Source organism: Indicator indicator, chromosome 11 (genome assembly GCF_027791375.1).
Source record: "Indicator indicator isolate 239-I01 chromosome 11, UM_Iind_1.1, whole genome shotgun sequence".
In the NCBI taxonomy this organism is placed as follows: Eukaryota; Metazoa; Chordata; class Aves; order Piciformes; family Indicatoridae; genus Indicator; species Indicator indicator.
In genome coordinates, this window is record NC_072020.1 from 29,273,952 (window position 1) to 29,301,756 (window position 27,805).

The window sequence follows — 27,805 nt, forward strand, 5'->3', positions numbered from 1 at the left end:
CTTGTGTACTGAAACCTGGACCTGGAAATCCTGGTTCAGGGACAGGCTACAGTTCTTTTAGACACACTAATTCTTGCCTTGAATTATGGCACACCGTATGCCACCACTTTTTGATTAAGACACCCTGTAATGTGATAAAACATCTCAGGTCAAGTGAGAAGTGCACTGGGTTCAAGCTGATTTTCAGGTGCTGCATCCTCTTCATCTTACTCTACAGACAGACATTCTGTGCTTGTTACTTTGGCAGCACAAATCAGCACAGTTCACAAAGAAGAAACAAAGAAACAAAAACCACCAACCCAAACCAAAACAAACAAGCAAAGAACACACATTAGCTTTAAAACCTGTCAGATCAAAGACAACAAACAGTCTTGTGGGCTATCCAGCACACCTACATTGCACTTCCCTACTTGGTGGCTTATTACTCCCTCCCTAGAGTCCAACTTTTAATTTCTCCCCACAATGGCTATTCTTTCACTTCAGTTAGTAGCTGGTGGCATCAGAGCAGCAGTGAAAAGGGAATGTGTCTGTGTTTGCAATGCTGGGCACTACTAGAATGCAAATAAATTACTTTCTGCTAAGCCTGTTAACTACTGCACCTACAAGCTCCTGTGTCTGAGCAGATGGACATTAGCACCAACATTGGTGCAGCCAGATCAGGTTCCCTCTTCTGTTAGCAGAAAGAAACAGGTTCTGCAGCTGGCAATTCAGAGCACCAACTCTCTAGCCATCAGGTGAGGCTGAGAATGTAGCTCTGTATTGCTTAAAATTCAAAGGAAAGCTTCAAGGTCTGCCCCAGCTGTATTCAATGAGTTTTTTACTGAGCCAGGAAAACCAGAAATTTCCCCATGCTGCATGGCCAGGGAGCTGGATGCTGCAGAAAAGGCTCCAGCCTGCAGGCTGGGGTTTAAACTCTTGCAGAGCCTGTGCATGCATGCGAGGTGGATATAAACTACAGCCCAGGAGATTCCACCTCAACATGAGGAGGAACTTCTTCACTGTGTGCTCACAGAGCACTGGAACAGGCTACCCTGCGGGGTTGTGGAGTCTCCTTCTCTGGAGACTTTCAAGCCCCATCTGGATGCATTGCTTGTGACCTGCACTAGGTTCTCTGGTGCTGCTCTGGCAGGGGGGTTGGACTCAATGATCTCTGGAGGTCCCTTCCAACCCCTAACATCCTGTGAGCCTGCGAGGGCTACGTCCCTTCCCCGCGTGATGAAGCGCACAGCACCACGAGAGCACGGATTGCATGGTCCTATGCCAGCAGTTATGGGAAGAAAAACACTGAGGTCCTACTTGTTTGCCTCGCTTTCCAGGTCTTCCTATGGGTCCTCTGTGTCCTGGTACTCCAGATTGTCCCTTCGGGCCCATCTCTCCCTTGGTGGGTGCAGAGGGAATGAAGGAGGATGTGAGTACACAGTTACACCTGCCTTACACAAGGCACTGCTTTCATTCACACAACTCCCCTAGAGCATGCTGGCACTGATTCTTCCTCAGAAACCCAAAATTAGCATAAAATATTTGAAAACAAGTATAAAGTTAAAATAAAAATAAAAATAAAAATATCTCCAACAGTTTACACACATTTCCCTGAAAAAATCTTTTCAAAACAGGAGATCAAAAACATGCTCAAAGACTGGGAGAGGGCAAGGTTAGGAAACTCTCTCACCCCTTGGCAATACCTTGCTTTGCTGGTAATAAGATGCATGTGTAATAAAATCACTCAGGGAAGGGGAGCTGAATTCCCTACTTTGCTAGCCTCCTTAGAAGCAACTGGTATTTCCCCTCCCTAATTTCAGGGATAGTATGGGATTATGTCATAAAATTATCCTCCATAATCCATTATCTATCCATAAACCAACACCTGGAGTTAGATAATTTTGTCAAGCACAGAATAATGATGACATAAAAATGGGTCAGGGTTATCACTGCTAGTTATACCAGTGCCATTTCAATTCAGAGTGTCAAGAAGGAAACCTTTGTTAGCTTCAGGTGAATAAAACCTAAGCAATGAGGGCAGTAATGAATGTGTGATCAAGGCTTTCCTTTGTTAAGGAAGAAAGACATTGAGCAAACCAATCTTCTGGGGTGAAGAGAGAACACCTTCAATGTCTTATACTTTCCAGGATGACCCTGAAGCCACTCTTTGACCCTTTGTCAGCACTCCCCAACATACCATGCCCACTTACTTTTTGTCCTAGCATTCCAGGGAAGCCTATGTCTCCCTACAAAGTAAAAGGAGAAAAAAAAAACATCAAAAAATATAGAGTGATGTTCCTTCCTTGAAAGGAAGAAAAACAAGTGCCATGCACTGATATCAGCTTAGTAACACCACACAGTGATCCAGCACTGCAGGTGACGTAGCAGGTAGAGAATTATAAGCAAAATGTTACTGTAAAGCCCTTTGTACTGTAACACCACCCCTCTGTTTGATCCTCTGACACCTGGTTTCTCTCCTCCAGCAAAAACATCCTGATCTTGGTTTTGCCTATAGGCAACCCTGCCAGATGGACAACTCGCAAAGCCCACGTTTGGGATTGGCATTTCTCCATTTACACCAAAATAAGTTTACATTTTCTTTAACAGAACTCCCAAGCCATGAACCTCACTCACCCCTTCAGCATTATCATGTCACCAGCTAAAATCATTTTGGCAAGCTGTTGAGATTCTGAATTGCAAGGCTAGGAGAGACTGAGGGTAACCTCCAGAGAAATCCCCTTCTGACTCACCAACCCTTCTGACTCACCAACTATGCACAGAGGCTGAGGGTTCACAGCAACAGGGAGGCTGCCTCACAGCCCTTCCAGGAAGATGCCTGCAGGCTCCCTTCCTCCATACCACTCCTAGGGTTTGCTATCAGAAGTACATTAGCCCTCATGTGCACCTTCAGCTAAAGCTTCCAGCCATTTGGGAAAAGAAAATTACCTGGTCTCCTTTGACTCCTTTGTCACCTCTGTCACCTCTGGATCCCTGGAAAGAGATAACAGGGTGACAACATCTTATTTACTACTGTCTCATGAGGAAGCAAAAGATATTTCTTCTACAAGAGGCATTTTTTGGAGTGGCCACAGAATACAGTCAGATCTTCAGAGTGAGGCATGTGATGGCTACACTAAAATGTTTCCATATTATTCTCACTGACATCAGAATTAAGAGTAAAGTTTACAGAAAAAGGGGCTCATTGTTCCCAGATAATTCCTTTAAACAGATATTTTCCTATTTAAACAGATATTTTTTCCCCCCAATTGGCTTCATCCAAGATCAGGTCTCACTGTAAGGTCTTGCAGTAAAAATTGTCTCTGTGCCAGTATCTGCATAAATATCTAAAATATTTAATATTTTATATATCTAATATCTATATTATAGTTATATATTATATATGGTAATATATTTACATATTTGATATATTATATATTTATATATTAAATATTTATATATATTTTATATCAAATATTTTATATCTGTATAAATATCAAAATAAACCAGGCCAACAATTAAGGATTATTATACCCATTCTACAGATGGGGAAACAGTTGTGAGGTGCACTGTAGTGACTTGCTCAGAAGGAGATGCTCTGTAAACCTCACCTATTCAACATCCCTGCCTCAAGACTGCTCCTCCTTGATGCTTGTTTTCATTTCTCAGCAGGACCTTTAGCCTTCATCCCATCCAAATCCGAACTCATTTCTACAGTTACATTTTTTTTTTTTACATAGCTGTTTCCCATTGTTCAATTTTAGATTATTCTATTATCACACTGACCTTTTCTCCTCTAGTTCCAGGAAAACCCTAAAGGGAATGATAGACATTTTAATGCTTCTAGCTTTCAAGATCACCCAAGAAGCTGGACTTTCAAACTTTAAAGTAAAAGGGAAAAAAAAAAAGAATAAAGCACAAATAATTAATTGCATCACCAAATATTTATAGCTTCTGAAATTGCACTGAAACAGGCCTATGAAATGTGAAGGCAAGACAACTCAGCCCAAAAGCCAATGTAAAAACAGCCAGGTACAGCCAGCACTTTTGATATTGCTTTCAAATTGAAACAAGGGGGAAAGAAAGGGGTGGGGGAATGTAACTGAAAGTGAATAAAGCCTTTGATGATGTAATTAATAATCTAAATTAATTTAAGCAATAACCTTCCTCTTTTCTTTTTTTTTTTTTTTTTTTAAGGTTGGTTTGTTTGTTTTTCCCTGTGGAATATCCTTAAATTATACTTCAGTAATCTTCCAGTGTGAAGTTTATTTAAAAAACAACAACAACAAAAAAGGTTTCTTTTAAAGAAATATACAGCAAACAATGATGTTAATTTCTTCTTTCCCACCCTTTATTTGATTAAACTGCTTATTTATTTATTTATTTATAGTACCTTAGAGTGTTGTGGATTAAATGTGTAAAGGCAGGGGCTATGCCATAGACAATGATGTGCAGATACTACTAATAACACATGCATACTTTTAGTAGAGGACCAAAATGACCTCCACAGTCTTGTGAGCTGGGGGGAAAACACTGCAGACATGATTGAATGCTGCAGATATGTTTGTTCATATTTCTAGTGGGATAGAGTTAGGCACGAGTTTGGGTTTTAAATCAATTCTTTGCATTGCAAGAGTTGATTAAAAAAAAAAAAAAAAAAAAAAAAAAAAAGAAGCATTTTTATGAAAAGCCAAAAACCACAGCCAAGCCCAGACAGACAACCTTGCTGGAAGGCGAAAATATCTTTCTAGCTGTATTAGAAAAGATAGATCTTGATAGATGTTCTCCAGCAAATTCATGAGGGAAGCAGCTGTCAGCAGAGCATTAGAAACCAATGTCTGAAAATGCAGCATTTGGTTAACAAACCTTGGAGCCCATTGGTCCTCTTGTACCTGGCAATCCCATCACACCCAACTCTCCCTTTTCACCCTAAAAGGGTCAATAAAGAGAGTTATTGATTGTGGCTCTCTGCTGAGGTCGTAATTGAATGTCTGACAGTTCAGTGGTTCAGGTTTTGTGTCAGCTCTGAGACAAGCCTGACCTCAGTGTAGTACTGCAGTTGCATTCTGCCTGAGCCCTCATATGTTCCCTTATTCTATTTGCTTTCCTTTGGGTGTGTAACTTGTGCTTCAGTTTTTGCCAGCTGCTGATCAAGGGCAGGTGAGCAGATTAGCAGCAGCAGTGCATCCTTGTTCTGCATGAAGGGGCATTCTTTCTACCCAGCATGACTCCCACTGTGCTGCAGAAAAGAAAAGAAAAGGTATTTTGCTGCAAGCCTTTATGGCTTGGGGGAGGCATAGTGATTACTTTTATTCTGTTCTGAGAAATCATGTGCTTTACAGTGCTTTGGAGCCAGTAAATCATGAAAAAAGCTTTAAAACCACCCCTCTGTCTGATGTCAGCTAATTACATTTAGAGTAGTGCCAGCAGATATGCGCCACTGCTACCAGCAGAATGCAGCTGGCTGTCATTCTCCTTTCACTGCTCTAGAATGCAGATGATTTTCACATTGGCTGCTGCTGTGGCAGAAGTTCAGAAAAGACTTGAAGAAATAGACCAGGAGAAACAAGGACTGGACCAAGGCTATGTCAAAGAAATACAAGACAAGTAAGGAGACTCATCTGAAGAAGTACAAGACACAGAGATGATTATGAGGAAACCAACCCAAACAGCATCTTACTGGAGATTTAGATCAAGAAGAGGATGCAGCAAGTTACTGCAGTGAAGAGGAATATCAGGAATTTGGGGAGATCAGAAATCAGAAGAAGACAAAGGAAAGAGACACAACTGATGGAAGTTATCACAGAGATCTGCTGGCCTCTGTTTGAGTGGAGCCTTCACTAAGAGGCAGGAAACCCAATTTTATAATGACTAGAAAAAAGGAAAGTGCAAACTCATCATAAGAACAGAGAAGACAGGTATCAGAGGAGACAATGAAAGCATGAGAATTGGAATCAAACAGTAAGTAGTACAGGAAGTCAAAGTAGAGGAAAATGCATTACTACTGAATGTGAGGGATTACTCTAGGAGTGTGATGAAAAAGCAGAACCAAGAGGAGATCAAAGCAAAATTAGGAAGACTTCTTCAATAAAAATAGGGCTTTTAAAAGGAAAAGGCCAACTGAAGGAGTTTCCTGACTGCTCTGCTTCCAGTACTAGGATTGTGAGCCAAGGATTTAGTTGGATCTTCCTTCGCAAAGTGAACTTTGGCTTCTTTTTAGTATGTACTCTCTTGTATAGTATTCCCACATACTATAATAGAATGTTCTTCACCTAACATAGCTGGTAAGAGTTTGGAGGTCTGAGTCCCAGATGTGGTGTAACTTCAGAAGTCATCTACTATTATTCTTGCAGTAGAAAGAGTACTATGTCATGTCCTCTGAGGTGGGGCAACCAATCTTTATGGAGCAAAATAAGAGTCCAAGATCTACTGGAAAATGCATCTTTGAACTAAACATCGTGGGCAGCCCTTCTGCCTGATGAACACTGAAGAAAAAGAAGTTATCTCAAAAGCTGTAGTAGGAACTCCATATACTGTGACTCCTGTGAAGATCTGTAGACCTTTTGCAGGGACAGGGGTCTGCTAGAGAGAGTCCAAGGGAGGGCTATGGAGATGATGAAAGGACTGGAGAACTGCACTATGAGGAGAGGCTGAGAGCCCTGGGGCTGTTTAGTCTGGAAAAGAGAAGACTGAGAGGGGATTTAAGAAATGTTTCTAAATATCTGAGGGCTGGGGGTCAAGAAGGAGGGGACAGGCTCTGCTCAGTTGCACCCTGGGATAGGACAAGGGGCAATGGATAGAAACTCCAGCACAGGAGGTTCCACCTCAACATGAGGAGGAACTTCTTCACTGGGAGGGTCCCAGAGCACTGGAACAGGCTGCCCAGAGAGGTTGTGGAGTCTCCTTCTCTGGAGACTTTCAAGCCCCATCTGGATGCATTCCTGTGTGATCTGTGCTAGATTCTCTGGTCCTGCTCTGGCAGGGGGAGTTGGACTTGATGATCTCTGGAGGTCCCTTTCAACCCCTAACACCTTATGACGCTCTGACAACACTCAGTGAAGGGGTTCCCCTGCAGCTTTTTTATAATCAGTGCAGGTGAAGCAACCTCTCTGCAGCAGCAAAGCATGTCCTGCCATTTCTTCTGCTCTTGGGTAGTGAAAAATCCCAGGAATGACAGTTTGTTTGTATGGGAATGAACTGCAAGGATGTGATCAGCAATCCTTGTCCTCTGACACCAGCCTGGTATTTTCCCTCTGATCACATGGCCACACAGCTACACTGGCAAGGAGCACACATTGGGGCAAAGAGATCATCATGAAGAACAGTAATAATGATGATGATTAGCTTTGAAACACTTATTCATATGGTTGTGAGACACCAGTGGTTATTAATAGGTCTTCATTAGATTGATTTTCCACTTGACTTTCACATATTTTAACCAACATAGTAAGTGCTACAGGGACTAGGCTGAAGGTGGAGTAATCTAACCCTTAGGGTGGGCAGGTTTTTGCAGAGCAGTAGGTGTCCTTGCACTGCTGCAGCTTCCCATCCTCCAACAGGTAATCCTTTAGAGACTTCCTGAGACAAGTGTTCTGTTCAGACTGTGATGTTGGACAGGTTGTTCCATGTGAATTTGAGTCTTACCTTCGGCCCCACAGGTCCAGGCCATCCTACTGGTCCTGGCATCCCAGGGACACCTGGGGGACCTGGTCTACCCTTGAAAGGGAAAACAATGATTACAATGATTGCCATAACATCATTGCTACACACAGGCCTCCAATACAGGCAGAAGATGTGGAGGAATAAAGTCTTTTCAGCAAAAGACCCCCAAACCCAGGGGTTTTAACACCAAGCCCATCATTTTATATTGATAATACAGTTTGTGTTGATGCTACTGGAGGAAGTGTGGACTTGTAGAAATACCAGGTTGTACTGACTTGAGCAAGAAGATCAGCTACATGCAGTCAAACCAATCACCCCAAACCCCCAATAACACTAACTTAAATCCTCTTTTCATTTAATAATATGATGTAAATAAAACAGACCTGTGTGTGTCAGTCTGAATCAAATTTGTGTTAAAACCAGAACCAAATCTTGAACTCGGATATTTTTGTTCGTTATTTTTCTTATTCTGAACATCCCCATTTTTAGCTATAGTTGTTCTTTATTAGTTACTATTTTACTAGCAATAACTATGTATCTATTTTAAATAACCCCTCTAACTCTTTTAGTATCTTTTAGGATCTTTTTAGTATGGAGAAGACTGAGAGGGGATTTAATAAATATTTTTCAATATCTGAGGGCTGGGTGTCAAGAGGGAGGGGACAGGCTCTGCCCAGTTGCACCCTGGAATAGGACAAGGGATAATGGATAGAAACTCCAGCACAGGAGGTTCCACCTCAACATGAGGAGGAACTTCTTCACTGGGAGGGTCCCAGAGCACTGGAACAGGCTCCCCAGAGAGGTTGTGGAGTCTCCTTCTCTGGAGACTTTCAAGCCCCACCTGGTTGTGTTCCTGAGTGACCTGTGCTGGATTCTCTGGTCCTGCTCTGGCAGGGGGTTGGACTCAATGATCTCCTGAGGTCCCTTCCAGCCCCTGACATCCTGTGAGCCTGTGCTCTCCTAAAATGCTGCAGAGCAGTGAGATTCCACTGCTTTATGCCACTTGGCAATATTGATCTATGAAATATTATCACAATGGTTGGTGCTAAGAGTGTCATGAGCCAGACAGCTTTTAACAAGGGTTCTACTGTTTTACATCAAACCTAAGCAACTTCTCTTTTGGAACCTCTTAGTTTTTGTCAGAAGAGGAAGTGCCAATGTGCTGTGTTTAAGGTTTGCACTCCCTTGTAGGTTGGTGGGTGACTTCCTCTGAGACATTACTGTTCTGAACATTTGGATTTATGTGAGTAAATACTTTTGTGTTAACTGTAGGGCATTTACAGTTGAGATTAAACAAAAGACTTCTCGTTTACGTGTTTCATACTTATTTGAATTACGGATTGGGAGTGGGTATTAAAATTCTTGGTATATTATTAGGAGGCTGTTAAAATCCTGGGTGTATTATTAGAAGGTTATTTCTTTTCCTGGTTAGTGACTAGCTCTGCATATCTCCGATTTCACCCTGCATTTCTCTCCTCCTTTAAAGTTAATTACATTAGATAGAGGCACTTAGCAACTGAGATAACCTGTCCTGTTTCATCACATGTAGGGCCACATATTTTGGACAATATCTGAGGGCTTTAATGTCACCAAGCATAAGATTCTAGTCAGCATATTGCACTGGTGCCAAAACTCTGCAAGTGTAATCACCAAAGGTTTTCCCTCCTTCAGGGGTGTTTGGCTGAGCCTTGCTTAGACTTCAGAAGAGTTAAGTTTGGGTTTGCTATGGGCTCTTCTTAGTACACCTTTAGTGATAGATATTTTCTGTTTCCCTTGTTCACAGAGACACACTACAGGCCATTTCCATTCTGTTTTAACTTTCTAGCCAGAGCAGCATGCTATTGCTGAGGGAAATCATAGAACTGTAGAATTATCAGGGTTGGAAGGGACCTCAAGGGTCATCCAGTTCCAACCCCCCTGCCATGGGCAGGGACACCTCACACTACATCAGGTTGCTCACAGCCACATCCAGCCTGGCTGCAAAAACCTCCAGGGATGGGGCTTCTACCACCTCCCTGGGCAATCTTAAATCCAAACCAGCTGGGACAGCTCACCAAGCCAGAGGGTCCAGTTCTCCAGCCCTGCATCCAGAGCTCCCTACCACCCACCCTGAAGTACCAGGAGAAGCAGTACAAAAAAGGTTAAACCTCAGCACTAGCTAGTTTTTATTTCACTACTGTCTGCAGTTCTCTCTGGCAGTTGCTACTTGTCAAGTATCAGATGGCTTTCTGAGACATCACCTTTGTTCATACCTTTCTTCCTGGCCTGCCAATCTCCCCCTGCCAGAGAAAGGAATATGTTAGTCTCACAGGCACCACAAGAAGCACAGTGGCTCATTAATGAATGCATTTGTTTTAAATAAGGAAGTAAATACTGAGGATATCTTTGTGTTCAAGACACAGAGGTTGCAGAGGTAAAATGAGAAGAACTGCTTTACCAGAGCTCCTTGGTCTTCTCTGTGCCCTCACTCCTAAATGTACAGTCATTCCCTTGTACAGCAAAGCATGCAATTAAATGCCCATCTTCAGCTGTAAGGCTCTTTAAGTATCATCACGGAGCAAATGCCTTGCAGCTCTGAAGCCAGAAGTTAACACATAGGACAGATTTAATATCTGAGCTGACCCATCCAATTACCACTGCGTGGGAGAGAGCTCTGCTGCTCATGTCCTCCCAGGGGCTCAGGGCATGTAAAGGACAGACCTGTACACACGAGCTGGCTTCTGAACACATGCTCTAGACAGAGATGGCTATCATGAGAAGCCATTACAAAATAGTTCAAGGCTGAAAATGAACACTGGAAGATAAATCTTTAAATTACCGCTTCAAACCAATTCACAGCTTTACATTCAAGCTACATCTACAAGGTCTGCTGTTCATTAAACAGCCAAGGAAAAAAGTGAAGCCCCCCACTTTTTGCTCCTCAAAACCACACCAAACTCCATAACAACAGACACTTACTTTCTCCCCTTTTGGTCCCATTATACCAGGAATTCCTCGTGGACCCTGTGGAGAAAAGTAAATGCTGTTATGAAGCTGCATCAGTAAGGAGGCACTGGTGACTGTCTTCCCTCAGCCCCTGGCCCTGGACATGTCTCCTGGGACCACTGTGAACCCAGAGGTTTGAGGTATTGAACATGGCATTTGAATGAGGCCTCTTAAATGCCTGGTCAGAGACACTGCATAATGGCAAAGAGCTGGACTGGCATGAAAAGTGCAGGGCATCTTCAAGATGAAGAAAACTAGAAAGAAATAAGGCTTAGGGCAAAGGAAAGAGAAGAAGTTATTGGAGTCCTGATGACAATGACACAGAAACTCCACATCAGGTGGCAAAGCAGGTGCTAAGGGAAGTGGCATAGTCATGTGGGATACAACATGCAGTGTTGTATGGACATGGAGGATTTCCACTACTTATGAATGCTGAACATATTTCTCTTTCCAATTAGTCTGATTATCCTTTCAGGAGATTTCTTAATTCAGGAGACTTTGAAAAACCCAAACCCAATGAGTAAAACACTTCTATTTCTAGAATGTTTTAGTTCACAGAGCACCTTTTATTTGTTAATTATTAAGGAAAAAAAATCCATTAGCTTACAGCAAAGGAGCATTAAATTCACTATACAAATCACTTACACCAAGTTTGGATCCTAACTGTCTTACACTGCCCAAAACATGAAGCAAGTTGGACATGAATAGGAGCAAAGTGTGCCCTCAAATGCAAACTACTCCAACTACTTTTGTCAGTAGAGTTATTTTTGGGTTTCAGTAGTGTAAATCAGAATGCATCCTGTCAGAGTCAGAGCCAAATCTTATCTTATTGTTTTCATTTTTACCTTTGGTTATACATGGGAGGAATTCTATTCTGAGTTCTATCACTACAAATCTAGTTCTCCTTCTTAGGAAAAAAATGGTTAAAATTCAGGTCTGAGTCAACAGTCTGTGCTTTTACAAGTTCTTTGTAAGCCATGCAAGCTACAGTAGAAAAGAATTCAGGAGTATTTCTTAGATACTTGTTTTGTAATGGTAGCATTTCACAGAAATCACAGAAATTTTCAGGTTGGAAAAGATCCTCAGGATCACCAAGTCCAACCCAGAACCCTGCTCTACTAGGTTCACCCCCAAACTATATCCCCAAGCACCACATCCAAACCACGTTTAAACACATCCAGGGTTGGTGACTCAACCACCCCCCTGGGCAGCACATTCCAATGCCTGACCACTCTTGCTGGGAACAATTTCTTCCTACTGTCCAGTCTAAACCTACGCAGTCACAGCTTGAGGCCATTCCCTCTTGTTCTGTCACTAATTCCCTGTGAGAAGAGACCAGCAGCAGCCTCTCCACAATGTTCTTCCAGGTAGTTGTAGACAGCACTGAGGTCCCCCCTCAGCCTCCTCTTTTTCAAGCTAAATGCTCTCTTGTTTAACACAGACTGGTTAAATAATAACATCAGACACATTAAATATTTTTGCTTTGTTTCTTTTTACCTGCACACAGGACATTCAGAGTAGCTTTTCCCATGGACGATATTTATATTTCTCTCCTTTCTTTCAAAGTAACATTATCTAAAAACCCAAAACTTTTCAGGGGGCCATTGTAGTGACAGTACTGCACAGAGGACAGCTGCCTCTAACACTGCCCTATTACAAGACATAGCCCTGTAATTCATAATTAAAAATTCCAAACCCTGTTATACCCACCCTGCTGTCTGCCATTGTGATAAAAATCTGCCAGCCTGCTCTATTTAAAAATGTTCTCAGAGGGATCATAGATCATTTGGTCTCAAGATTAATATTATTTATAGCATCGAACCTTGTAGAAAATATTGCTGTTCTTCCCATTTGAGTCAGGAGGATGCTTTTTTTAAAAGGGCAGCCAAGTGAAGTAACAACTGCTGCTTCCACATGCACTGCAGCTCTGGGTTATGGCAAACCACACTGCAGGGTTTTTTCATAAGGCAGAGAAGACTTTTCTTCATACAGGACAGATGGATTGAGCTGGGGCTGTCCAGCCTGGAGAAGAGAAGGCTCTGAGGAGACCTTCTTCTGGCCTTCCAGTATCTGAAGGGGGCTACAAGAAAGTTGGGGACTTTTTAGGGTATCTGGAAGTGATAGGAGTAGGAGGAGTGGAGCAAAACTAGAAATGGGTAGATTCAGGTTGGATGTTAGGAAGAAATTCTTCCCCATGAGGGTGGTGAGACACTGGAACAGGTTGCCCAGGGAGGTGGTGGAAGCCTCATCCCTGGAGGTTTTTGCAGCCAGGCTGGATGTGGCTGTGAGCAACCTGCTGTAGTGTGAGGTGTCCCTGCCCATGGCAGGGGGTTTGGAACTGGCTGATCCTTGAGATCCCTTCCAAGCCTGACAATTCCATGACAGGACAAACGCTTCCCAATTCTTCTCTTCATACCTCATCGTTCACATGCTAAATCAATCTGCCTCATCCTGCATCTAAGCAAAAACAAAAAGTAAAGGTTCATAAAACCAGACTTTGTGGCTTTACAAATTCCTTTTGAAGTATTGGCTTCTAGGTAATTAAAGCTAAGCTCTTTGCCACAGACCTGAGCCTTTACTGTGATGTACTGTCCATACTTTTTAAAAGGAGTTTGGGTGCTCGTTAACTTCTCAGGCTTCCAAAGCCTCAGTCACAGCTTTGCTGTAGCAAAGGTCCCATGCCATGTCTGCTGTGGGCTGCATTGTCATAAAAGTGGCTCCCAGAGACTTTGAGGAAGATCATTGGCCCAAAGCACCTGACACAGCACATAGATTGGGATCATCTGTGCTCCAGGAGAAACTGGAAATATATCTCTCCATGAAAAGGTTCGTTTTTGTTTGGAGGGAACAAACTGGCATGGGTGATCTCCACACTATAGAGATGTTTGCAAAAAACATTCCCCCTAGAGGGGCACAACTTCCTCAGAAGATTTCTGTCCTCAGAGAATTTTTGGATGCACTAATTGTAGGAAATTAAATGGGAGGTGAAAAAGACTGGCCCAAGGCTACCCAGCAAGTCAGAGGAACAGATGTTGCAAGTCAGTCTAGGAGATCCCACATCTCCTTAATCATGTTCCACTGCTCTCCTGAAGCTCCAACTTGAATCTGATGTTTACTGTAAGTGTTTACTTTCTCAGGGACCTTTTATGAATACACTCCATGAGCTCATTCCCTCACATAGAGGATAACAAAACTTAAAGCAGAGAAAAAAATAACAAAGATTCCCTGAATGAAGTGACAGCACAGATTTTTGTGAGTGCTACCCACTCTGAAACTCCACAGAAATGGTGAACTTGAAATCAGCTGAAGTAAGCAAGCCAGGGATGAGAACTGGTGGTAAAAGTCCTGCATGATTTATGCATAATAACATCAACACGAAATGAAGGCAGAGCTTGGTGTGCTTATTAAGTGGTAATAAGCATTTGCAATGTTTTACAGCTTTGTAAGGACCTTGGAACAAGTGAGGGAATGATGTGGTTTAATAACAGGTGCATCACTCACCTGGGGGCCAGGAGGCCCTGAAAGGCAATAGGATTCAGGCCGAGAGGAAGCCTGTATCATCTTGAGCTCCTTACATAACTCTTCCATTTCCAGGGCAAGCAGCTTCTAAATAACAGAAGACATACAAGTGAATGTGCAGCCATATGCAGCCTGTCAGAGAGACACATTCAGAAGCAGCCACCAAGTGCTACATCTCAGGAGAGTGTATTTGCTCCCTCAGAGAGGAGCCTAGGGCTTGTCACAAGGTTATCTTCACGGATGCTTGAACATTAGCACTTCAGCATAGTGTCCTGCCCCACACTTCCTTCTCTCCCAGAGGCACATTGCAGCCAGGCTGCTGCCTGGCCCTCCCAGGCCAGTGTGAGACCCTGGTCTATTCTTAGAACTGACCCTGCTCTCTCTGTCCCACTTCACAAGCAGCAGTTCCTCTCCAAAAATAGTGTCTTTGCTCTAATAATAAATGTTATGCTCAGCGAGGGTATAAGCAGTGTGAACTTCACTCCAGCAGTCACCAGCCTAGAACCATTCATTCACTGCAGATGAGAGCCAGTGCCTTTAATTATCAATGAATGTCTCATCTTTTGACTTCAAATACAGGCTTGCAGGAGTAAACTGCCTTATTTATGTCCCATGACAGATGTGATCTCCCCTGGGTACACAGGTGAACTATATTTTTATATAGCGATTTAATAGTAGAATGAAGAATGAGGAATTAATGAGTAGGTAGAAAAAATTCTTCATGTTGGAATGGGCAGGATGTTGGAGTTAGCAGACCCTGGCAATAACAGTAATTGGGTGAACCCAATAGCATATACCCAGTGCTCCCTGCATCTTGCACATGTGGATGGCTACACATCACATAGAGCAGAGAGAGGTGGGTGGGCAAAAACTCCATCCCAGCAATATAAACACATCTTTCTTTCTGAAATGATGGGAAGAGATTCCACAGAAGGATTTCAGGACCTGAGGAAGAAGTTCTTCACCATGAGGGTGGTGAGAGCCTGGAATGGGCTGCCCAGGGAGATGGTTGAGGCCCCATCCCTGGAGGTGTTTAAGGCCAGGCTAGATGAGGCTCTGGCCAGCCTGATCTAGTGTGAGGTGTCCCTGCCCATGGCAGGAGGGTTGGAACTAGATGATCCTTGTGGTCCCTTCCAACCCTGACTGATTCGATGATTCTATTTCACCTACTGGGTAAACATGATGCAAAAGAGGACACATACATCATGCATGTCCTGCAATCACTGAGAAGGATGGAAAATTGCCTTTCTGTCCTTACCTGGTTTATTTCACTGCCATTTCATTATTGCAGTTGCCACTGCCACAGTTCAGGGTTGCCTCACTCTCAGAAAGATCTCAAAACAGAGTAAGGAGAATATTTTTAAATGAATTGAATTGACTGCCTTAACAAATCCAGTCTTGTTTCATTCCTTGGTCTGTTTGAGATTTACCTCAAGCCCCAGTCTGGGAGGTTGAAAGATTGTCCCAACAGAGCCAGGTCAGGACAGCCAAACAGGCTTTCTGAATTGTGCCACGAAGCAGCACTGGAGAGGATGCTTCAGTCTTTGTCATACACAAAAAGTCATGCAAAAAGAAGATAAAGGCTTCATGGCCACACTTACAGTGCTCCAGCTGTGCCTGAATTGCGGTGGTGGAAACAGGGGTGGTGGAGGAGGGATGAGGAGGCAGCACGCTCTCCGCTTGAGCTGTTTCTTCTGTTCCAAACAAGGGAGATCTGTTCGACACAAACACTCAGCTGTTGACTTCAACACCACCAACGTTTCTTACAGAGTAAGAGGAGTTTCCATTCTGCTGGCTTTTCCTACATCCTGTGTACATTGACTGCAACACTGTAATCCAAGCAGGGGTTTACCAGCCTGGGTGGTCCATTAAGTCTCTAAATTCCTTCTTGTGCTGATGGCTGTGCAAAGCTCATAATGTGGCTATGACATAGGTGACTTTTGGAAAAATTCAGATAGGCAACATCAGAAAATAGCCAGTGGTGTCCCCCCCCACTCAGTATCTGAGTGGTGGGTGTCAAGTGGAGGGGGCCAGGCTCTCTTCACTGGTGCACACTAGTAGGACAAGAAACAACAGGTACAAGCTTGAACAGAGAAGATTTCAGCTCAACATGAGGAGAAACTTCTTCACAGTGAGGGTGACAGAGCACTGGAACAGGCTGCCCAGGGGGGTTGTGGAGTCTCCTTCTCTGGAGACTTTCCAAACCCACCTGGATGCATTTCTGTGCAGACTCCCCTGGGTGATCCTGCTCTGGCAGGGGGGTTGGACTCGGTGATCTCTGGAGGTCCCTTCCAGCCTCTAACGTACTGTGATACTGTGAGTTGTCACTTTCTCTCCCCTGTGTTCCAAAAGTGTGTTAGAAATGGCATCTTCCAGTTCCAGCCTGTGTGCCACCAGCAACCACCCCTCTGCTGTTGCCCACAAACATGACTGTAGACCAGGTTGCTTCAGGCCACTTTTGTGATAACAGAGTAGGAAACTGTTCCACGGAACATTGGCTTGCGCTTCCTCTAGGACTCAAACCAAGTTCCCTTATTTCTGATTTGTGCATCACCTCTAAGAATAAACACTCTGCAATCCAGATTTAACAGACAGCTTTGCCACTGAGTGCCTGGCCAGACAGGATCTTGGTTATGTTTGGCAATGCATTTAACTTTTTCTAAGAGGTTAACCTCCATCAACAATTTAGGAAGCTGTGACCAAAGATTTACAGAGAAGTGGTATGAAAATGATGGACTTAGACTGGTTTGTGGTTTTGTGTTTTGGTTTGGTTTTTTTTTTTTCTGAATCTACTTTTTCCTTGGAAATTACATCTCTAACGAGAGGCCTTCTGCAAAGGTTTTTGCCAAGGTGAGCAAACATTTAGTTGTGTCTGCTGGTTTCTTCCTCTGGCTAGTGGCAGATGGAGTGAGTATCTGTGAACTGAAGAGTGGCAGAGAGCCAAATGCAGGCAGGAAGAAAAACCTATGGTGAAGTATCTGGTATTAATAGAAAAATCTCTAAATTAAGTTTCTAGGAAGGCAAATCTGAGAAAATTGCTAGCTTTGTGCGCAAATCAATCACAGGCTGGGTATCAGCCACATCTCAAGGTAAGGCAGATTTTCTAAGGGACAGAAATACTTGCAGTTTTTCAGGTGCCTCAGACAATGTATCATATCAGTTCCACTACCCCACGCTGATGGGGAGAGCATTTTCTCAGTCCTGATGCACCACAAGGAGCTCCCAGAGCAGTGTGATTCAGCAGCAGTTAGGGGTAGTTTATGTTATCCAGATGGTTTTCTCCATCAAAACACTGTTTGTGATGATACCTGTGAGAAATGAGTCAATGCCTGAAGGGATCTGTAATGAAGACTCTTTCTCAGCCTTTCCTCACAAGTCTGAAACTCAACCAGAAGCATCAATTTAAGAAGAAAGGCAGAAGATTTACAATAAAAAAGAAACATAGATTTTTTTCATTGAAAGATTTAAATACCCACTGAAAATGCCAGTATCCTTGAGAAAGTAGCAAAGGTTTGAGTTTGCCTGTCTCCACCTCTGACAAGTAATAAACCATGAGGAGTTGTGAAGTTAAGTTCTCCATCAATGTATCCTGATGCAACTGCAATTAAGGTCTTCAATTTTTACCACACCTGCTTCTAGGGTTGACTTAATTCCAGTAGCGTAGTTGAATATACTGCACTGGGAAGAAACTGCATATTATCAAAGCAAAGGGCAACTTGTCATGGGATTATTTAGGCCACATTCCAGTCTCATCACTCTTTCTTAGTATTACCTTATTCCACAATCTAGCTGAATTTCAGCAGGATTATTATGATTCAACAAGAATATGAATATCAAAGGCTGCTCTCAGGCACAGTGGAAAATGGTTTGCCTTACTGCAGTTGCACTGCTACCTTTTTTCTTTCTTTTTGTCTTTTTATTTTTTTCCTTAAAAAACAAACAAAAATATAAGATTGAAGGTTGTTCTTTAAATATTTTGCAAAGATAAGATTAAAAACAGACACAGAACTGTAGTTTTAATAGGATTGCTTACTATGTACTCATGAGTAAAGTCAAATCCTGTGCTACAAAACATTTGAATTTTCTTTTTTTTCTTTTTTAGAGGCAAAGCCTGAAGTTCTGTAAAAATAGGTTTTACTGATAAGAACACTACAACTAATCAAGCTGGTAGCAAAACAGCCACTGAGTCTTATTCTAATACCACCACAGCAGCAGTGAGGTTAAAATCCAGTTTAGCTTCATTGGTATAAATGGTGAGAACATGTGCTTGATCTCAATGCAGGAATGAGGAAGATCTGTGTCTAATTACTATTATATGTGAGATATATCAGTTACCTAATGCTACAGGTAGTTAATATTTCAGAGGCTCCATCATTAACCTTGGCTATCAGAGAATCACAGAAAACATCCAGCTGGAAGAGACCTCAAAGATCATCCAGTCCAACCTTTGACCCAGCACTGAAGGGTCAACACTAATCCATGTCCCTAGGTGCCAGCTCCACAAGCTGCTTAAACACCTCCAAAGATGGTGACTCTACCACTGCCCTGGGTAGCCTGTTCCAGTGTCTGAGAACCCTCTCTGTGTTCTAGAAGGTGCATTTGTAAAGCAAACAATTAAGAAAAACCTGGTCCTGGACCCAGAGACCTCTCACTCTCAGCTATGACAGGTGATATGATAGCAGAGAGAAACAAAACCAAGTGAGTCACGGAGTGACTATAGTGACTGCTATAATTTGATCTTCCTACAAGCACTGCATTGCATTGGTATGGATTTGGTAACTGGGGTAAGTCCATTCCAGTATTAGCTTGATTTATGTCAGAAAAGGGCTACCTTGACAGGCTCTCTGCAATTGCAGAGTATATTTTTAGGCTCCAGGTTAGCTTTGTGTGCTAAACGCAGACTCAGAATGCTCCAGTTCCCATCAGTGGAAAAAATCTCAGTCCAAGAATAGGACTGTCATAGTTTTCTGTGAAATATGAAGACCCTGCCTACACAGAGCATGTGTTTATATATCTTGTGTGGAAACTGCTCTTTCAACAGCTTCAATATCAAAGAACATATTCGATATGGAATACTGAAGGAAGACAAAGCGAAAACCTCCCTCCAGGACTTCCCTAAGTGGTGGCTGTTTTCAGAACACAAAAACTGCCATAATCAGTTTTAAAATAGAAAGTTTTTACCGTTTTCAAACTCAAATTATTTTTGTGGTCTAGACCATAGCTGGAGAAAGTGAGTCTATGGGTACACTTGGCACTGGTTGCTTCAGAAAAGGGCACATTTTAGACAAGCTGGTGCAATGTGTAGTTTTGTTGCTGCAGACTGCTTGCCTCTGATCACAACTGGCATTTGGGAACTCCTATCCAGGATGATCTAACATAGAACTGGAGAGAAGCCTTCACCCAAGCTGAGTTCCATGGAGTAGGGCTCATATGAGCCCTCCTAGAGCTGATCCTAGAGTTGACCTTCAACCCTATCCCAAACTGCTGCAACAGAGGTACCAGAGAAGTATTGTCCTGGGCTCAACTTAGATTCATAAGATTTCATTGGGGAAAAAAAAATAATGAAGTAAAGCATGAAAGTGACTTTTATCCCAAAATCACAAAGCTGTAGACCAGCTGTCAGGAGGAAAGGACAAGAAAGGAAAAGGGTACTTAACATGTGTTTCCCTTCCTATTTTGCAACCACGTTCATCCAGCAAGCCCTGATGGGAAGCCAGGCTGCTATCCAAAAGCTTGTCACCCTGACAGAGCACTGCTGGCCTGCCCAGCTTGTGACAGGCAGGACCTTGCTAGACAGAGATCTCTGATTGCTGACACCCCATCACAGGTGCTTCTCCCACTTGGATGGCACTCAGAATTAATAATAAACAAGCTGGGCAGACCAGTCAGTTAATGAATGTGGGCTTGTCCAGCTGAAACTGAGACCTTCATCTGCTTTGTTGTCATACATTCAGGATCCCCTTACCCTCCAGGCAAACAGAGCAGCATCCCAAAGACACACAGTCAGCATTGCTGATACATACTTCTTCAAAATGTGTTTTACGAAGCTTTGTGACCCAAAAATGTGCCTTAAGGACATAGAAGCAGAGTTGGGGGTACAGCTCATATGTGGAGCTGGGCTGGACAGTCAGGCTGGCAAATGGTTTGCATCTCTCAGCACTGTTTTGAACTTAGACTTTAGAGTTGATGGCCTAAATACTTCTTTCCCTATAAACCAGTTAATGTAAACATGCCAAGGAAATATATCAAGCTCTACAGCTTAGAGGATGATGTCTGCATGGAGAAGGAAGTGACCCATGAAGCTCCTGTGGAAGCTGGAGATGGAGACATGAGGCTATAACTCTTTCCTCTTTTGGTTTCCTCTTGCTTGAAATGAGGCTTCAGAGTCTTTAAGCAACAGAGCAAAGCTGATCAGAAATTAATTCCTTACCCTTCTGAGAATAAATGAAAAAAAAAAAATCCAGCTGAAACCTTGCAAATTTCTTTTCAGCTAAGAGAGGCTCATAACAATTCGTTAGTGCTCTGTTTTTAATCCCCAAAGTGCCCATGGGCTGTGGCAGCAGCAGTGTGCACTTAACCAGTTGGCTCACACTCAGGAGCTGTCTTAATAAATAAATAGAAAAATAAATCAATAGAAAAATAAATAAATAAATTTCCAGGCAATGTTAAAAAAGCTTAACAACAGCAGCTGGCATACTGCCTGGATGAGGATCTCGGTGTTCACCCAGTTGGAGAAGCAAGGACACTCTGTCCTCCATCCCCACCTAATATTCAGCCCACATCCCCCAGCATCTCCTGGTACCTCCTGCATGCCCACAGGCAGCGAGGCTCCCAGTAAGCCCTTCACAGCCCATCTGGTGAGGGGTAGGTGGCTGCATCTTTGTAGGTCAGCCTTAGAAAACACTGCAAAAATGGTGAGATGCAGGAAAGCAAAGAGGTTAGTGAGATTTCTGGGTGAGGGAAAGGCCTTTTGCTCCCTATGCATAAATATTTCAGACATTTAATCCATGTGTATGTGCATGTAGGAGGATAATACACATGCCAGAAGTTAATATACTCTTCTATCAGATTGATTGCAGAAGGAAAATTCTGAGATCAGTACAGAAAGAGAGGAGCATTTGCTTGCATTGTCTCAGTCCAGTTCCACAAGAGCATGGGAACCCCAATAAAAGCTAAAGGTTGGAACACTTCAGTGGATTCATAAAATAAACCCAACAAGGGGTTAGAACCACAGGAGGTTCATCCAATAACCACAACAAAACTATGTTGTTTCATTTCTGCAAATGGAAGGCAATAGAAAGGAAATGTGGTTTCATTTCCCTTCTATTGCCTTCCATTTACAGAGGTCCAGAGCTCTAGACACTGCTAAATGATGTTGACAACTGAGGCACAGAGAAGTGAAGAAGTCCCTCAAAGCCACAGATGACTCAATTACAATATCAGAAAGAGAGTTCCAGTCTGGTAAATCACAGTATCTCTCCTCAGTCATCTTATGAACCAGATTATAAAATTCAGCTGCTTGTCACACCAGAACAATACTAGAAATACTCTGAGAATTAAAGCCCAAGAATCTATTGCAACCCATAGAAGAGCCCCAAACCCTGCAGACTGATGCATCAGTCAGCCCTGAAAGACTGCTGCCTATCACTCACTGCCACATTCTCCCACTTCATCTCTGAGATCAGCAGCAACCAAGCTGACAGACAGCAGGGCCATCCTTCCACTAATGCAAGATTTGGCATGGCTCAGAAGTGTGCTTGACTTTGCTGTTGCTCCACCATAAGCTCAGACAATCCCTATGAGACTGTGGGTATTGTCATAGGCTCAGAAAGACTTCAGAGAAATGCCTTCAAATTCCTCTTGGAAACTTTGCTACCATGGACTAAATGATGCCCTCAAGATGCCCTCACTGCCGCAGATTCCCAGCCCAGCTGACATTATTCTCCTGTCTTTCACCAAAAAAAAAAAACCCAAAACTCTGTATTAACGTGGTATTTCAAAAAGCTGTTACCTTTGCGGTTTCAAGAAGCCAAAAGAAATCCACTGATGCTTTTCCTTGGGTAGAAGAAAACAGAAATTGTAGTGCTGCCTTCTTTAGGCAAAGCATCTCCCTTTACTGGTGCACATTCCCCAGGCTCAGGCATTCGTATGTACACAGTTCCCCATTCCTGGGAAAAATGGCTCACAGCTTCTTTTCTCTTCCACCCACTGTCTCAGGCCGCTTCTGCATTCTTCCTATAGCAATCTCCTCATCCCAAATGTCCTTTTGCACTTAAAGCCAAATGACCTGCTAGAGAGAATCCAACAAAGAGCCATGAGGATGCTTAGGGGACTTGAGCAACTCCCCTATGAAGAGAGACTGAGAGACCTGGGGCTGTTTAGTCTGGACAAGAGAAGATTGAGAGGATCTGATCAATGTCTATCAATAGCTGAGGGGTGGGTGTCAAGTGGAGGGGGCCAGGCTCTTTTTGGTGGTGCACAGTAATAAGCCAAGGAACAAGAGGTACAAGCTGGAACAGAGAAGATTTCAGCTCAACATGGGGAGAAACTTCTTTCCAGTGAGGGTGACAGAGCCCTGGAGCAGGCTGCCCAGAGAGGTTGTGGAGTCTCCTTCTCTGGAGACTTTCCAAACCCACCTGGATGCATTCCTGTGTGGAATACCCTGGGTGATCCTGCTTTGGCAGGGGTGGTTGGAATCAATGATCTCTGGAGGTTCCTTCCAACCTCTAATGTGCTGTGATACTGTGACTACAGAAAGCCTCCCCCCATTGCCTTTTTATTAAGGCTGTGATTCCTTTGAGAGGATGAAGGAAGAAACAGAACATCTAGATCAGAGTCTGTTAATTCCTGTGGGGATGTTTTTTTAATCTCTCTTCTATTTCTGGTCTTCTTCAAAGAATTCCCAACTGATGGGCTTTCCCAGTTATCTTCTACCTACTAGGCAGCAACATGAAATAGGTTTCCTGGATATGTCCTGGATGAATCTTATCAGAGGATCATGGAATCACAGAAACACAGAATTAACCAGGTTGGAAAAGACCTTCAAGATCCTCAAGTCCAACCTATCACCCAACACCATCTAATCAACTAAACCATGGCACCAAGTGCCTCATCCAGGCTTATTTTAAACACTTCCAGGGACAGTGACTCCACCACCTCCCTGGGCAGCCCATTCCAATGGCCAATCTCTCTTTCTGTGAACAATTTCTTCCTACCATCCAGCCTAAACTTCCCCTGGTACAGCTTGAGACTCTGTCCTCTCCTTCTGTCATTGCTTGCCTGGGAGAAGAGACCAACCCCCACCTGGCTACAACCTTCCCTTCAGGTAGTTGTAGAGAGTTGTTGCATTACAGCTGATTATGTTCCCTGGTGTTGCTATCACACAATATCCTAGCACCAAGAGGTAAAGACTGATGAGAGGCATAGCCTATCCTGACCAAAAAACTTCCTTCTGTATACACACAGACAGTATTTTTTCCATAATTTTAACCTGAAGTAGCAGTTTCCCTTGCTGCAGTCATGTTGCTGATGCTCCCATCCCACATGAACAGGCTTTAAAAAAGAAGGAGGCTAAAACACAAAGTCACAGGCTGTGCCCCCTCCCTGTGCAGGGGTTTGATATGTTGACAAACACACAAATACATTGTCTGCACCAGCAGGAGGGGTCTACAAACACTGGCTAGAAATACACAGAGAATAAGCTGATTGTACAGCACTTTGGGTTGCTTGTTGGTGGAGCTGCCACACTTGCATTGGAAACATTTGGTGTGTTCAGGCAGATTGCTTTGCTCTGCTGGAATTTAAGCCTCCACCTCTCAGTCTGGTCACAATAATAATCTAGCATTCGTTAGCATGTCCAGTGCCCATGGATTCTAGACAGTGCTGTGCTCAGTCACAGCAACAACACAGCATGGACAAGCTTGCTAGGGCCAGTTAGAATCTCCATGCCAGCTGCTGCCAGCTGAGGTTCCTTTTTCGATTGGTTGCTGTGTGTCAGAAACATTCACACTTACTGCTTCCTTCCCTGGAAAACCAAGTAAGCACTGCCTCAGCTCCTGTCCTGACTTCTGTCCCTGGCCACAGGAACACCTGTTCACCACCAGACAACTACCTGAAAAATACTGGCTTTGCTTGGGTTGCACCTCCAAAGGAGCCTCCACAGCCTGAACCTGGACCCCTGCCTTACTTGCAATACAAATGCTACCCAAGAAAAAATAAATCTGCACTGACCACCATTATAGTCCCAGCTTCCCGCAGTTCAGGAGTCCAGATATCAAACCTGGCTTCTATATCTCAGGATGCCTCTGCCCTGATCAGTTCATCACATGAAGCCAAATGAGTTGGCCTTTATATTAAATCAGGAGGAACAGGGGAACACAGAGGGGAACCTATGGTCCTTTGCATTTTCCTATGGTCCTATGCATTTTCTGAAGTGAATGAACATTCATGACACTCACCTTAAGCAGCATTTAACTGACCCCTTTCCCTTGATCTCCATCATAGTCACTGAACCCTTTTTGACAAGCCAGGTTCTGTGCTATGCAGTAATGCCACAAGCAGGTCAGAAGCTGCATGCAAGACCTAGAGCTGTACTTCAGGAGCCTTGTCACAACTGGCTCCCAGCTTCCTGACTAGTAGCTGTGTCTTTCTCTGATTTTTACATACTGAAGCAAAGCAAATGCCACAACCTCCAGAACTTCCTCTGATGTCCTTTCTTTGTCCCTCACCCACAGGATCAAGCAGGCCACTGAAGGAGTTGATTTAGGGACCAGAACCCCAGGCACTGTCTTACTGATAGAAGGAGATGCTTTAACCCTGATGGGCAGCAAACCCTGGGAACAGAGTGCAGCTAGAAAGGAAAACATAGATAGGTTGACTCCCAGTAGTCACTGTGACCTCGGGAGTTATGCAGGGACCTGATAACAGGAACTCGGTAAAAGTTGTAACATCCAAGATGCAGAACTATGGAATCCCTTTATCTCTTGCCTGACGTTTGCTTAAGCCTTCTGAAAAATATATGTGTTCGTGTGATGCTTTCTCTCTGTAGCCAATCATGAATTTACAACTGTAGTGTGGACATACCAATGACCAATTACAAGCTGCCTTCTGATGTTATGTTAACCTATATAAAGAAAAAGCTTTGTGCAATAAATCGACACTTGGCTTGCATCAGGCCTCGTCCCGTCTCTCACATCACGGCAGGCCACTGCCCATTTCATTGGTCTCCTGCTAATTTCAGAGCAACTCTTGGGAGTCCTTTGCTATTGCACCTTGCATTGGCCTTCCCTATGTCCTTCCTGCCACAAAGGTGGGAGCAGGCATGAAGCTGTGGACAGTCTCCGCACTTAGCATGACTGCTCAGCTCTCTCCTGACTCAGCACAGCTGGTACACCACATGCCACCAGAGGGGCTATGACCCCTAAGGTAGTTTCACCCCTGGGTGTTCTTCACATTGATCCCAGCAGGAAATCCAGCTTGGGATTCTCACAGGTTGTATCTGCTAGGGGAGAGACTAGAGATGAATTAACATCAGGTGCTTCTTTACTCTAATTGTGTTTATTTTAAAGAGCCATTTACTCAGAGCAACAGTAACCACACCATAGTAGACTCTTGTTTAACTACCAGCCAAAATCTCCCCAGAGGCTGTTCAGGAGCTGCTCTCTTTATCAGCTTAGAAGGGTAAGCACTACACAACCCTTCTTTTGGCTTTTCTTCCTAGCCACTCATTGGGGATACCAACTGCAAGTAGCCTGTTCCAAGGTTATATTTTTCTCTCGAGCCAAAGAGAGAGGAAAGAATCTTCTGCCTTCCATTCAGGCTTCTGTGACTCACAAAGAAGATAAAAAGTTTTTATATGCTCAGCTGAGTCTAGCTCCAAGACCTTTGCCCAAGCAGATCCACAGCCAGATGGCTGCTTGCTTTTATGGCCAAGATACTTTGCTTTTCTTCCCCCAATGAAGCTGTAACCTCTGCCAGGGGCTCCTTTCCATCAGGAATTTCATTTCAACAAAAGATTTCCTGCTCATGCATGTTCCATGAGACGCCCCATGACTGACAACAGCAGGATGCCCTACTGGGCAGATGCTGCCTTTCCAGAGCAGAACCTGCCTTCCTTACCTGGACTGATATATTTTCCCCTCAGAATTCCACCTCTGCTTGCTAGTCACCCTTTGGGTTGTTTTCCCAATAGGATCTGCCTGCTGCCTGAAAGAGTCTTCCAGCTTTCACTGTTGGTCTTGTTTTAAATTCCTTTTATGTCTTTCTTACACTGCAAGCACTCTGCTCATTTTTCCCTGGGATTTTACAAAGAAAAATGTTTATAACTACTCTCCTTAGAAACAAAAAACCATCCACTTGACACCTCTGCTGTTCATTCTGACAATATTTAGGGTTCCTGCAGGTTGTTTCATTAGAGGTAAAAAAACCCCCAGCCCTGATGACAGGGTCAGCGACTCCTTTTACAGAAAGGCAGCAAAGATCCTGGCTCCCTCTGTGTCAGAAATCACCACTTTGGTTTTTGTGGGTTTTTTTTTTCCTCTCCCACTGTTTCTCTCACAAATGCATAATGTCCTCTCCAATTCAGCACAGTGATCCTGGTCCCCTCCCTGTGCTGCCCAGCCAAATCTTCCACTCTCTTCAGCCTCTGTTTCCAACTTGCCTTGCCCATCACCATGTCTCTTACTGCTACAACAGTGCTGGTCCCAAGAAAGCTGAACTGTTTTCTGTAGCTGTCCCACATGAGGTCTGGCTGCAGGTTAATATTACACCTTCCCAATTCACAGAGGCTGTGCTACACACAGTTTCTTTCCTTTGGGAAAATATGGGGAAAAGGAAAAAAAAAAAGAGTGAGGAATACTGACAACAGTGTTCAGGTGTTACTGTACCATGTAATTCCTTTAATCAACAATATTATTTTCATAAGGCTGTGTATCAATATTGAAAGCAAGAGAAAGTTTAATGAAGGAATACATTTGTGGCATGTGCAAAAGGCAGACTGGGTCAGAAGAGTCACTGAGATATTGTTCTTCTGCTTCAGTTGTTGCTAGTAATTTAAATTCTTTCCTATCTCCTTGTAAAGCCCCAGAAGTCTTCAGAGAGGAGGAGAAAGGAGGGAGAGAAGAGAGTGTTTCTACTACCTGGATTTGGAAGGTGGTTTTCTCCAGGCTGGTTCTTACTGGACCACGTAACCCTACTAAAAATCAGTATAAAATTCATTTTCATTACATGAGAGCAGCAGTGGAGGCAGTCAGAGGTTCACAGGCTCACAGAATGTTAGGGGCTGGAAGGAACCTCTAAAGGTCATCGAGTCCAACCCTCCTGCCAGAGCAGGACCAGAGAATCCAGCACAGGTCCCACAGCAATGCACCCAGATGGATCTGGAAAGTCTCCAGACAGGGAGACTCCACAACCTCCCTGGGCCTGGGCAGCCTGTTCCAGTGCTCTGTGACCCTCACAGTGAAGAAGTTCCTCCTCATGTTGAAGTTCTCCTAAAGCATATGGTGCATGAACCTCATGGGAGGCACAGCTTTAAAAAATGGTAATAAAAGACTCCACAAACATAGTGTCTATAGGGTGAAATACAACAGGTTACCCCAGAAAGATCCCCACTGTCTCCATGAAGGTTCAGCTACCCACCCTAGGTAGCTGCCTTGTGGAACTACAG

The 27,805-nt window shown here is 43.6% G+C and overlaps 1 protein-coding gene across 1 annotated transcript in view; it reads right to left on the minus strand.

Moving 5' to 3' along the window:
• The window catches only part of COLQ (collagen like tail subunit of asymmetric acetylcholinesterase), a 53,134-nt gene that overhangs the window by 20,335 nt on the left and 4,994 nt on the right, over window positions 1-27,805 (minus strand). The window contains exons 3-12 of the mRNA XM_054384892.1: window positions 15,744-15,856; window positions 14,125-14,229; window positions 10,597-10,641; window positions 9,891-9,917; window positions 7,621-7,692; window positions 4,843-4,905; window positions 3,763-3,789; window positions 2,926-2,970; window positions 2,190-2,225; window positions 1,297-1,377 (exon numbers count right to left, since the gene is read on the minus strand). Of these exons, the coding sequence (XP_054240867.1) occupies window positions 1,297-1,377; window positions 2,190-2,225; window positions 2,926-2,970; window positions 3,763-3,789; window positions 4,843-4,905; window positions 7,621-7,692; window positions 9,891-9,917; window positions 10,597-10,641; window positions 14,125-14,229; window positions 15,744-15,856 (614 nt within the window). The remainder of the gene's footprint in view (window positions 1-1,296; window positions 1,378-2,189; window positions 2,226-2,925; window positions 2,971-3,762; window positions 3,790-4,842; window positions 4,906-7,620; window positions 7,693-9,890; window positions 9,918-10,596; window positions 10,642-14,124; window positions 14,230-15,743; window positions 15,857-27,805) is intronic.